The sequence below is a fragment of the Delphinapterus leucas genome, chromosome 18, assembly GCF_059928025.1.
Source record: "Delphinapterus leucas isolate spDelLeu-1000000601 "Yukka" chromosome 18, BTC_Dleu_Yukka2, whole genome shotgun sequence".
NCBI classification, from domain to species: domain Eukaryota; kingdom Metazoa; phylum Chordata; class Mammalia; order Artiodactyla; family Monodontidae; genus Delphinapterus; species Delphinapterus leucas.
In genome coordinates this window covers 78,898,958-78,911,785 of record NC_143146.1, presented here as the reverse complement: position 1 = coordinate 78,911,785, position 12,828 = coordinate 78,898,958, and the positions used below count along the sequence as shown (strand labels likewise).

At 39.6% G+C, this 12,828-nt stretch overlaps 1 protein-coding gene across 1 annotated transcript in view; it reads left to right on the top strand.

Annotated features, from left to right (window-relative positions):
- RNF17 (ring finger protein 17) overlaps positions 1–12,828 on the top strand; it is a 108,527-nt gene that overhangs the window by 58,932 nt on the left and 36,767 nt on the right. The window contains exons 24-26 of the mRNA XM_089899299.1: positions 8,156–8,383; positions 9,040–9,190; positions 9,334–9,452. Of these exons, the coding sequence (XP_089755425.1) occupies positions 8,156–8,383; positions 9,040–9,190; positions 9,334–9,452 (498 nt within the window). The remainder of the gene's footprint in view (positions 1–8,155; positions 8,384–9,039; positions 9,191–9,333; positions 9,453–12,828) is intronic.

Sequence of the window (12,828 nt, the reverse complement as noted above, 5' to 3'; positions counted from 1 at the left end):
GTAACACTTCACAAGAAGGGAAACTGGCGTATCATTCCCCATTGATTATCTGCTTAGGCTATAGACTTGGGAGCTTTTCCCTGTTAATGGGTCAGTAAAAAGAGAAGGAAAAATAATTGGAGTCTTTAGTCTAGTGGGAATAGAGTGGCTTTTTCCTTCATCTGTAAGGGATTCTACAACAACAAGAATGGCTCCTGGAGATGGAGGGTGCTTCTAAGAAAAGGAGACTGGCGTCTTATTCTAGGTTGGGTGTCTGCTTAGGTGCCTCCTGAACCTTTGTGAAGAGGATCAGGAAGAGAAACGGCAGGGTCGAGCGTGAGCATCGTGGCAGAGAAGCCCATGTTCTCACCTGGAGACATGTGGATCTTTCCTGGGCTCAGGTAGATACTTTCAGAGAGACCCAGGCTTGAGCTATTGTGCTGAGACCCAGGCCAGGCCAGTGGTTGAGGCGACCCCAGAATCAGAAGAGCAGAGTGGTGCTAGGGAGGCTGGGAGGGTGTGAAGTCAAGACACAGCAGTTCTTCCACAATAGTGACTTGTGCAGTGGGGTTGGCCCCTGAGGGGTCTTCTGAAGAACTCCCTCGCACAGCCATTAAGAAAGCCAATATTTGATAACACCCACACGTGATGCCTGCCAGGGGAAGCCAGAGGAGCAGTGAGGAGACACCCAGCAGAGGCCTGCAGTGACGTGCTCAGCATGTGGTCTGGCTCTCCCCCCACCTCCCCCCTAACAAGGGAGGAACAGAACTAGTAGCAGAAGAGAGGGCCTGCCCTTTTTCACTATAGGTCCTAAGCGAGGGAGGGAAGGAAAGGAGAGGAAACATTCAAATGTATTGGACTGAGTTTTCTTTTTTTTTTTTTAAGTAGGGTTATTGAGATATATAACATATACAATAAGAAATTCACCCTTTTTAGGTACAGTTATGAGTTTTGATAAATACATATAGTCATGCAGCCATCATCACAGTCAAGATGCAGACTATTTCCATCACCCCTCAGAGTTCCCTCTTGTGCCTTTATGTAGTCAGTCTCCTTCCGCCACACCCGGTCCTTGGCAGCTACTGATCGAATTTCTGTCTCCATAATTCTGACTGTTCCACAACTTCATATAAATGGAGTCATATAATATTTTGCCTTTTTGTGTCTGGCTTTTCCATTTAGCACAGTGCTTTCGAGATTCAATCATGTTGTTGCCTATATCAGTAGTTTCTATTGCTCTGCTCATTTCATTGTATGGATACCACAATATTATATGTTCACCAGTTGATGGACATTTGGGCTGTTTCCAGTTTAGGAAGATTTTATGAATAGAATTTGCATACAGGTGTTTGTGTAGACATGTGTATGTTTTCTTTTCTCTTGAGTAAATACCTAGGAGTGAAATTGTTGCTTGTAAGGTAAGTTTATTTCTAACTTTATGAGAAGCTGCCAGATGTTTGTGTATGAGAGTTCTAGTCTCCATTCTTGCCAGCACTTGAATTTATCATTTTGTGTTTATATTAGCCCTTCTGATAGGAGTATTGTGGTATTTCATAGTGGTTTTAATTACCTTAATGACATTAAGGATCTTAACATGTGCTTATTTGCTGTCTGTATCTGTTCTTTGGTGAAGTATCTTTTCAGATGTTTTGCCCTTTTAAAACATTGTTGCTTATTGTTATTGAAATATGAAAGTTGTTTATACATTCTAGATACAAGCCTTTCATTAGGCATGTGCTTTGCAAATATTTTCTTCCAATCTGACTTCCTAAAGTGTCTTTCAAAGAGCAGAAGGGGGACTTCCTTCGTGGCGCAGTGAGTGGTTAAGAATCCGCCTGCCAGTGCAGGGGACACGGGTTCGATCCCTAGTCTGGGAAGATCCCCCATGCCACGGAGCAACAAATGCCGTGTGCCACAACTGCTGAGCCTGCGCTCTAGAACCCTTGCGCCACAACTACTGAGCCCGCGTGCCTAGAGCCTGTGCTTTGCAACAAGAGAAGCCACCGCAGTGAGAAGCCTGTGCTCTGCAACAAGAGAAGCCACCGCAGTGAGAAGCCTGCGCACCACAATGAAGAATAGCCCCCGCTCGCCGCAACTAGAGAAAGCCCACACGCAGCAATGGAGACCCAACGCAGCCAAAAATAAATAAATAAATTTATTTATTTAAAAAAAGAAAAGCAGAAGGTTCTGGTTTTGAAGTTCAGTTTGACAATGTTTTTTCTTTTATAATTAAGGCGCTTGTGTTTAGGTAAGAAATCTTTGCCTAACCCCAGGTCATAAAGGTTTTCTCCTGTGTATTCTATAGTTTTATGTTTCATATTCAGGTCTGTCACCCTTTTTATTTTGTTAGATAGGCTTTGTTTTCTGTAGCAGTGTTGGGTTCAGAACGTGCAGCGGAAGGCACAGAGTTCCCGTACACTTCCTGCCCCACGCAGGCACAGCCTCCCCACCGTCATCAGCCCCTAACGTGTTGTGTTCGCTGGTATCAGTGAGACTGGACATGTCATAATCATCAAAGTCCATGGTTTATATTAGTGTGTATTCTGTGGAGTTTAACATATATAATGACTTGAATCCACCATTATAGTATCATACAGAGTATTTTCACTGTCCTAAAACTCTGTGAGAGCCTGTTCATCCTTCCCTCCCCTCTAGCTTCTGGCAAGCACTGATCTTTTTACTGTCTCCGTAGTTTTGTCTTTTCCACGTTGGAATCATACAGTCTGTAGGCTTCTCAGATCGGCTTCTTTCACTTAGTAATATGCACTTAAGGTTCCTCTGTGTCTTTTTCTGGCTTGACAGCTCATTGCTTTTTAGCACTGAATAATATTCATTGTCTAGTTGCACCACAGTTTGTTTATCCATTCACCTACTGAAGGACATCTTGGTTGCTTCTAAGTTTTGGCAATTATGAATAAAGCTGCTGTAGAGATTGCGTGCAGGTTTTCATGTGGACATAAGTGTTCAGCTCCTTTGGGTAAATACCAAGTAGCACAATTGCTGGATCCTATGATAAGAGTATGTTTAGTTTTATAAGAAGCCGCCAAACTGTCTTCCACAGTAACTTCCAGTGTGCGTTCCCACCAGCAGTGAGTGAGGGTTCCTGTTGCTCCACATCCTCGCCAGCATTTGATGCTGTCGGTGTTCCAGATTCTGGTGGCTCTAGTAGATGTGTAGTGGTGTCTCATATTTGGTTTAATTTGCATAATTCTTACCTCACACTGTACACAAAGGCTAGCTCAAATGGATTATACTCTTAAAATTAAGAGCTAAAAGTAAACTTCCAGAAGAAAAAAGGAGGAAATCTTCAGTACAGTGGATTGAGCAAAGATATCTAAGATAAGACACCAAAAGCACAGTCCATAAAAGAAAAGAAATGATAAGTTTGTCCTCATCGTATTTAAAACATGTACATTTCAAAAGACACTATTAAGTAAGTGAAAGACAAACAACAGACCGGGAGAAAATACTTGCAGAACGTATCCTATAAAGGACTTGTTTTTGGAATTCCTAGAACTCTTAAAACTCAATAAGAAGTCCAACCAAAGAAAATGGATAAAATATATGAACAGACATTTACCAGAGAAGATATACAATTGGCTAATCGGTACATGAAAGATGCTCAATGTCATTAATCATCAGGGAAATGCAGATTAAAGCCATAATGAGGTACCATTTCTCCCCCACTAGAACAACTGTTATACATAAGACAGACAATTACAGATGCTGGTGAGGACGTGGAGTAAACCCTCATTACTGGGGGATGCAGAACAGTGTGTAGCTCTTTCGAAAATGGCTTGTGGATGTCTCAAAATTTAAACATAAAAGTACCATAAAACCTAGCAGTTCCTCTCCTAGGTATCTACCCAGGAGAAATGAAAACATATGTCCATACACAAACTTGCAAGCAGTTGTTCATAGCAGCACTATTCATATTCTAGCCAAAAATTGGAAACAATGTAAATATCCAGTGACTGGTGAATAGACAGAACACAGTATATTCCTACAGTGGGATATTGTTCAGCCATAAAAAGAAATAAACTGACACATCTACTTCATGGATAAACCTCAGAAATTTTTTAAAAATATTTCTTTATTTATTTGGCTGTGCCGGGTCTTAGTTGCAGCACGTGGGATCTTCTTTGCAGCATGTGGCATCTAGTTCCCTGACTAGGGATCAAACCCAGCCCCCCGGAATTGGGAGCACAGAATCTTAACCATTGGACCACCAGGGAAGTCCCTAAACCTCAGAAATTTTAATCTAGGTAAAAGAAGCCAGAAACACGAGATTACTAATTGTATGATATGTCCAGAAAAGGCAAACCAGTAGATACAGAAAGTAGATTAGGGGTTGCCTGGGGCTAGAAGTGGGCACAAGGATTAAGGGTAAATGGACGTGGGGGGTCTTACGGGGGTGTATGTGTGAAAATGTTCTAAAACTGATCGATGCTGGTGGTTATACCATTTGGTAAAGTTACTGTCATACACTTGAAATGGGTGAACTTTTTGACATCTAAGATACACTTCAATAAACTTGTTTTTTTAAAAAAGCCCATTAGCTAATAGCCCTTATTGTTCAGTTACATAAGCGAGAAATATTTACAGGCTGACTTGTTATGCTATACTCAGTGGTGAGTAAGGTTGGTTTGTAGTAGGAAAGGAGATAGTCAGTCTGACCTTTCAGTGTGATAAGGGCTGTGCAAAGGGTAATTACAGTGCTATGGGAATCCTGGAGGGCTCACCAGTGGAGCTCTCACTTAAGCTGAATTCTTTAATACAACCAGGAGTGAAGGCCTGCATTCAGGAAAAATATGTGTGTTTATGTATTGTTAGTATAGTCACACAGCTAACGGACAGAAAAAAAGGTACTAGTGGCTGGTATGGCAGGAGAAACGCAGAGACTAGATAATTGAGGAAACTCAGTCACTGAGAAGTAAATTACAGTACTTTTCAAACAGTTGAATGTGTTTGCAGTTTATCCCTTGAAGAAAGGGGAGCTATTGAAGGATTTTAAACAGAGGACTGAGAGATTTGCATTTTAGAAAGCTGTGTCTGATGGCAAGTTTTCAAAAAACACCTGGAGATGGAAAATGGCTAGATCGTGAAACATAAAGGGTGTGAGCATCACAAGACCCTGCTGCTCATTGTAGGTGAGAAAGAGGAGGGAGTTGAGGTTGACTCAGGATCACTGACCTGACCACCAGTGACTGGTGACACTGTTCCCTGAGAACAGAGCACAGGTTTGTGGGGAGAGTGAAGGCAGCACCCGCTCTGGGTGTATTGCATGAGGTCCTGTGGCTAAGAAAGCAGAGGGAGAATCTCCAGGCAGCAAAAGCATTGTGCAGCGGTCGGGAGCTGTGGGCCATGCCCTCGGCCGTGGGACCGCAGGGGTCGCGTGGTGAGAGTGAGGAGCGGGCGCTGCAGCGGCTAAGGAAGGGGGGTGAGGGGAGAGGCGGCCATATCTGCTCACCCTTGGTGCTCAGGCTTGTGCCCGGCAAGGGCAACTCCAGGCCTCCTGGGTCAGCCTGAAGTTTGTACCATTTGGGAGACCCCATTTTGAGAAAAAGAATGCAAAATTATAACTATAGAATTTAAAAAACAAAAGTAATATTTATATAGGCTGGCAAAAGAAATTAACAAATTACAGAGTTTCAAAAGTTAACAAATACCACAAATGTTAGAAAATTCAGACTCATCTGTAAAATACTTTCTTTTTTAGCTGTATACTGATTACCACATGAAATATCAGATTTTGTGATATCCCTATGGAGAGAATAGAAAAGTAATCCAGTCTTTAGTGTGGCTAATCAAAATTTGTTTATTGGTAATTTTTTTTAAGTTTTTTAGAGCCATAGCTCAATTATTGGTAATGTCATGTAAATTTCTAAAATTAATTTTAGGAGAATCTATTATTTCTTTCATGTATTATACATATATTATGTATATACATAATATTCAAGACACTTCAAGTTTTATTATAATGAATCTTTAATACAGTTTGATTTGACATTAATGTATTGATTTATGATTTAATTTGTTTATTAACAGGGTAACCCTATTTCTCATCCAAACTGGGACATGTTAAAAAATGAAAGAGAAGCACTGTTATGCCAGAAAAGCAGGTGTACAGTGGCTCAATTACTTATTACACATAGTGGTGCATTAGCTTTGTATTGAACCTTATGTTTTCATATGTGACACTAAGGTTGTGGGAGCATTTCTGGAACCCACTGCTGCACCAAGATGGCTAGCAATAGCGTAACTCCACAGGACGTGTCCTGAGCCACAAAACTGTATCACACTAAATCCAAACTAAATGTGTCTCCAACTCAGCTTCCCCTTAGCCAACCCAGAATGCTTTGGCCAACATCCAAGATGAGAAAAAATAGGACAGGAAAAGTGAGAGTGGAAACAGCCCGTGATGTTAACTAATTGCACTTACAGTATTTACTTTTGAAAATTTTATAAAAGCACATTGCTTTGCCCCTCCCAAGGTACCAGTTTTCATAAACCACCTCTGCTGCTCTGGCAGCCCAGCCAGTCTCCTTGCCCTTCCACACCCGGATTGCCGATTCCTGAGGACTGCAACCAGTCTCACTGTTTTCATAGTATGTATTGCCTGTCCTCAAAGTAGAACATGAGCTTCCCTTGATCAGTGCGTGCCCTGAGCACCTGAGGCATAAGAAGAAAAGAAATGGGAAGTTCCACAGTCTAGTCTGTCGGGCTCAACTATATCATATACGCACACCATCCTTTATAAAATAAAACATAATGTTTCCCAAATATTCTGGTCCCTGTCTACCTTAAGGTTCATGTCATGTCCTACTGCTCTACTATGTCAAAGCTACATGTTTTCTTTTGGTTTCTGGAATGCCTCACTAACTTCTGCTTGTCCTTTTAAAATCTCAATTGAAATGTTATTTAATCAGGAGAAACCTTCTCCAACTCACAGACTGGGTTAGATTTCGTTGGCCTATGCCCTTGTTCTGTATAATTTATTTTTTGTGTAATTATGTGATCTCTCAGTATCACAATAGTATAAGCTCCAGGAGGACAGGAACCCTGCTTATTTTGTCCACTGCCATATCTCTGGGATCTAGCATTCTTGGCTCACAGTATGTACCCAGGAAATATTAGTTGAATGAAAGAAATGAGTACCTGGGTCTGGAGCATGGAAGAGAGACCTGGTTAGGTGATTCAGATGGCAAGTTAACATACACATAATAAATGAGTCCATCACTTTCATCAATCATCCCAGTCTTCCTAGGTGAAGATGCAAGTCTGAGCATTATCACTTACAAGAGAGAGAAGTTAAAAAAAAAAAAAATCGGGAACCTAAAACTAAAGAAAAACCAGGAACCAAAGAAAGAGAACATTTCAAGAAGGAAAGAGTAGCTAGTTTAGGCTCAGAGTAGATGTTGAGTAAGGACTGAAAACTGTCCATTAGATTTAGAAGGAAAAATTGTTAGTCTCTTTGGTTAGCAAAATCTCAAGCTTATTGTGAAAGAACTTCAGTTTTTTCCTTTAAAGAAATTTTGACATTAATTATTTGTGATTAGAATCTGAGCTAATCTGATTCATTAAACATTCTAAACACTTCTATAATTTTGCTTATTAAGGTATTTTAAAATAGCAGTTGTTTTCCACTTATATTCTCAGACAGATGGATACTTTTTAGTCAAGGAGAAATATTCAAGTCACCAAAAAAAAAACACTGAATAATTCTATTCCTTTGTGAGTACAAAATATCAGTGGGAAATTGTGTAATTATGAGCACACTTGGTATTTTAAACTGTTTTTAAAATAGAAAGTTTGGCTTTTACTTTTCCTCTTTGTCCTTTGTTAATCATTAAGAACTCTTTTTAAAAAAAAGACTGGGGCTTCCCTGGTGGCACAGTGGTTGAGAGTCCACCTGCTGATGCAGGGGACACGGGTTCGTGCCCCGGTCTGGGAAGATCCCACATGCCGCGGAGCGGCTGGGCCCGTGAGCCATGGCCGCTGGGCCTGCGCGTCCGGAGCCTGTGATCTGCAAAAGACTAAAATTTCTGTTAGTATCAAAACTGCAAAGCAGTGAATCGTATCTAAAATTGTATTATTCATCTCTAGATCTAAGCAAATACAAACATAGATATTTTGCAAGCTACTCTTTTTGCTAATGGATTTTGTTATTTTTCAGATATACCCTCAAAGATAATTCCAAAAAGCATACTGAAGTATGGGATCCTTCTCCAGAAGAAATTATTTCAAATGAAGTAAACAACTTAAATCCTGTATTTGCAAAATCTCTACCTAATGAGGATCTGCAGTCACTTTATTATAAGGAACTGCCTGTGTACATCTGCAACGTAGTGTCTCCTGAGAAGATTTATGTTCAGTGGTTATTAACAGAAGACTTACTTCATAGGTATAACATTCAAAGAAAACATTGTGCGTGCAGCTTTATTCTTTTTTCTGTATTTCGTTTCAAAGATCTAGAAGTCATAAATGCAGAATTTTAAAAGTACAAAATTATTTCAGCTAAATATTCACTAAAAAACCAGTTAAAAGTATACAAATAATATTTTTACTGGTTATTTTCACTGTGTCAGGGTTTATAAATTCCACAAATGCTTACTGAGTGCCTATTATTTGACAGCCAGTATTGTAGGTGTTGGGGATAGAGTGGTAAAAACATGGACAAGCTTGTGCTGTCGTGGAGCTTAAACCCTAGTAGAGGGAGTGACAGTGAACAAAGTCTTCAGTGCAGCAGATGATGATGAAGACGAGAAAGGTTGGGCAGTGCGGGAGGAAGACCTCACGGAGTCAGTGACACTTGAAATGGACCCTGAAGGCAGGGAGGGAGGGAGCCATGAAGATGCCTGGGAGAAGCTCACGTCAGGCAGAGGGAAGAACTAGTTCCAGACCCTGCAGTGGAAATGTGCTTGGGTGTCCAAGGAAGAACAAGGTAGCCGGTTTGTTTGGAATAGAATGAGGGAGGGAGGACAGTAGAAGACAGGGAGTCAGGGAATTGTACGTTACAAGAAAAGGTTTTGAGAGTTAACATTTTTTTTCTTTACATAGTTTAGGAGAAAAGATGGTCTCTGCTTATGAAAACTCAAAATGGGAACCTGTTAAATGGAAGAGCAATATGCACTGTGCTGTTAAGATCCCAGATGAAAATCAGTGGCAAAGGGGCCAGATCATCAGAATGGTTACAGACACATTGGTGGAGGTAAATGCAGCATTAAAAATATAATCATGAAAGTGAATGCATTTTGTATTTTCATCCAATTTTTATCATGCTTTTCAGTTTGCAAAAAAAAAAGTTTTTAAGCACTGTCTTTCCATAGACTTAATAAGTTATTGTTTTCATAGGTCTTGCTGTATGATGTGGGTGTTGAACTAGTAGTGAATATTAACTGTTTAAGAGAACTTCAAGAAAACCTAAAGACCATGGGAAGATTATCTTTGGAATGCTCTCTTGTTGATATAAGGTAGTTTTTAGCTGAGTAAATTTTCTCATTATTGAATATGACTTTAAATATGTTTCTTTTTGGATGGATTCTTATCAGTTTTGATTTTTCTGACATATTCTGAAATTTTCATAAGATCTAGTTGATCTGTCTAGTTAATTTTAAGGTTTTAAGCAGGAAAGAAGAACTTCCCTGGCGCTCCAGTGGTTTAGACTCTGCACCTCCACTGCAGGGGACGTGGGTTCAATACCTGCTCAAGGAACTAAGATCCCACATGCCGCATGGTGTGGCCAAAAAATTAAAAAACAAAAACAGGGAAGATAAAAATATGAAGTACATAATAAACTTTGGTGGTATCTAGAAAGAATTCAAACTCTTAAAAAAAAAAAAAAACCTTGAGGCACACAAGCAGATAGAAATAAAAATGTATTTCATAAGCTTAAAATCGCATGGATAGCTAAAAATGTGTAAATTACCAGAAAGAGTGAATTAGGATTCTGGGAAATGGCAAGGTATAATTGTAGAGTCTGCTAGAATCCTACCATAAACACATAAACATGGATGCAAATCTGCAGACTGCATGGTCAACATCTACAACGAAAGTAGGCAACACAAGCAGGTGGGGTGCTCCACAAACCAGACCCTGTGGTGTCACACTTGTGGGGGAGGATGGAGAGGGAAAGCTTCCTGGGGTCCTCACAGGTCTGAAAATAGGAACTGGCAACAGCATTTCACTGGAGCACATGGGCCAACTTGAGAACAGCAACCAAAAACTGAGACGCAGGGTGCTCTTTGTAGTTCAATGCGAGAGCTCTGTGACAGGCCGGCGTTTCATGGTACTGAAGCCTTCTTAGCCATACAAGCTCTCTTCCAGGACCCCGAGACAGAGGAGAATCTGCTGGGAAGAGAGCCTGATTTAAGCAAGGCAGACAGTGGGGCAAAGGAAAGAAAAGATGCAGATAAAAGTAGAGAGCAAGGTATGAAGCCATGTTGTCTCTCACTTTGGGAGAACGACACAAGTCAGAGTTCCAGAGCCATGAAGCTCGGAAAGCAGTTGTGATCCCCCCGTTCTCCTGAAGTACAGGAAATTTTACTTCACTTAAAACATTAGTGAAAAAAAGGATTACAGTCGAACTCCTTACAAATTATTATGAGAAAAGAGAATTAGGAGCCAAATAATATCCCTAGAGGCAATGGAATCCATGAAAAGGACAGGCTTACAAAACAGTAGTATTTCAAAGTAAACCAAAAAATTTAGAAAATGATAGACACTGTGAAGAACAACATAAAATAGAATTAGAAAAACTCAAATAAGATTGATTACAGAAAAAGGAAGATTTGAAAAGAGATGATAGCACTCAGGAAGGAAAAGAAAATCATATCAGAATGTAGACTAAACTAGAAAAAACACAAAGCAAATAAGTAATAGAAAATGTCTTAAAGAGAAATACAAGGGACTTCCCTGGTGGCACAGTGGTTAAGAATCCAGCTGCCAATGCTGGGGACACAGGTTCGATCCCTGGTCCAGGAAGATCCTACATGCTGCAGAGCAACTAAGCCTGTGCGCCACAACTACTGAGCCTGCATTCTAGAGCCCGCAAGCCACGACTACTGAGTCCGCGTGCCACAACTACTGAAGTCTGCATGCCTAGAGCCCGTGCTCCGCAACAAGAGAAGCCACCACAATGAGAAGCCTGCACACCGCAACAGAGTAGCCCCTGCTGACTGCAACTAGAGAAAGCCTGCGTGCAGCAACAAAGAGCCAACGCAGCCAAAAATAAATAAGTAAACAAATAAATTTAAATGTTTAAAAAAAGAAATACAAGATCAAAAGGGCAGATGTTTTTAATTTAAAAATTAAAAATCCAAAGGATTTAAAAGAAAACAAAAGATACCTAAAGTAGGCGGAGACCTAATATACATGTAATAGGAATGTCAAAGAACAAGACTAAAAGAAATAGATCAAAACAAATAGTAAAAACCCAATTCAAAAAAGTGTCCCTAAAATACTACTTTAAAAAATACATTGAAAAGGCGCACTGCCTATCTTGGAAAATCGGTTCAGGAATGCCAACACTGAGAGATTATCTAGTAAAATCACTGATTCACGAGAGATATAAAATAACATTGTCATCACCAACACTTTATGCCAGAAGGTAAGAAAGTAACATTCTAAAAATACTCAAAAGAAAATGGCAAGCTGTGGGTTTTATATCCAGCCAACTGACTTTCAGGTATTGGTAAAAAGACCACAAAATACTGATTTCATCACTCAGGGAATATTGTTTCCAGGAACGGTCCCTGTAAGAGAACAAGTTTTAGGTAACCAACGAGAGAGATTTTGACATAAGAATTGTGGTGAGCATTACATTTATTTTACCAAAGGAACCAAGATTAAATGATCGTTATTAGGAAAACAGTATAGAATGCAAAGTAGATCAGCCACAATTTCAAAGAATGGAGGGAGAAAGGAGAGTATATGTGAGAAGCTGAATCAACTTCCTGTTGTCACATTGGTATTAACTAGGAGTAAGTACTTCAAATAAGTTGGGGAAAAGAGAAGAGGTTACTAACAATATCAGTTTAACATTAGAACAACATTAATATTTTATGCAGACAAATCAGTAAAAATAGTAAGTAAAATGAAATTAACTGTATGTGGTGGTGGTATAGCCTCTCAGAGAGGAACTTTTTCAAGTGACTTTAAAACACAATAAGTTGACTGTACATGCTTACCAAAATATATCCTAAGGACAAGAAATAACTGCCCCCCCCCAAGTCAGCTGTTTTTATTAATCCCAAAGTTGGTTGTAGTGTTACTGAAACTGTTGTGTGTGTATTGTGGGATAATTCAAAATAGTAATTATGTACATATCATTAAAAACAGGTGTGGTTGTTAGATGGTAAAAATGTAAGATTAAGGTTGATTTACCTTGTACTCCTGATTTTGAATTCATAGTATCAGTAGAAACTGATAAGGTATTTTAATTATAAAAAAAACATGTTATTTAGCCTTGTAACATGAAGGACCCAGTAGCAATGAGCCATGCTGGTGCACAAATTGTGGTCTCCAAATACCATTTCCCACTAAAAGAATTTAGTGCTCTTTGGGAAAATGTCTGATTCCAGGTCTTGGGAAGGAAATACACAGTGTGAGCCTAGAATATCTTGATCTAGCAAAAAGCAAGAAAGCTATAAATAAATAGATGGATGGATAGATAGATTATGACAAAAGGACTCAGTAGCCAACCTGAATAAACTTCCACTGACCAAAGATGGGACAGTTTGAACAGCAGTAGGATGATTATTATGTTGTATCAAAGCATTTGATATGTTTGTCTCTAAATTCATAAAGTAATTTTTTAAAAAAACATCACTTTTAGAGGATTCTAGGGAA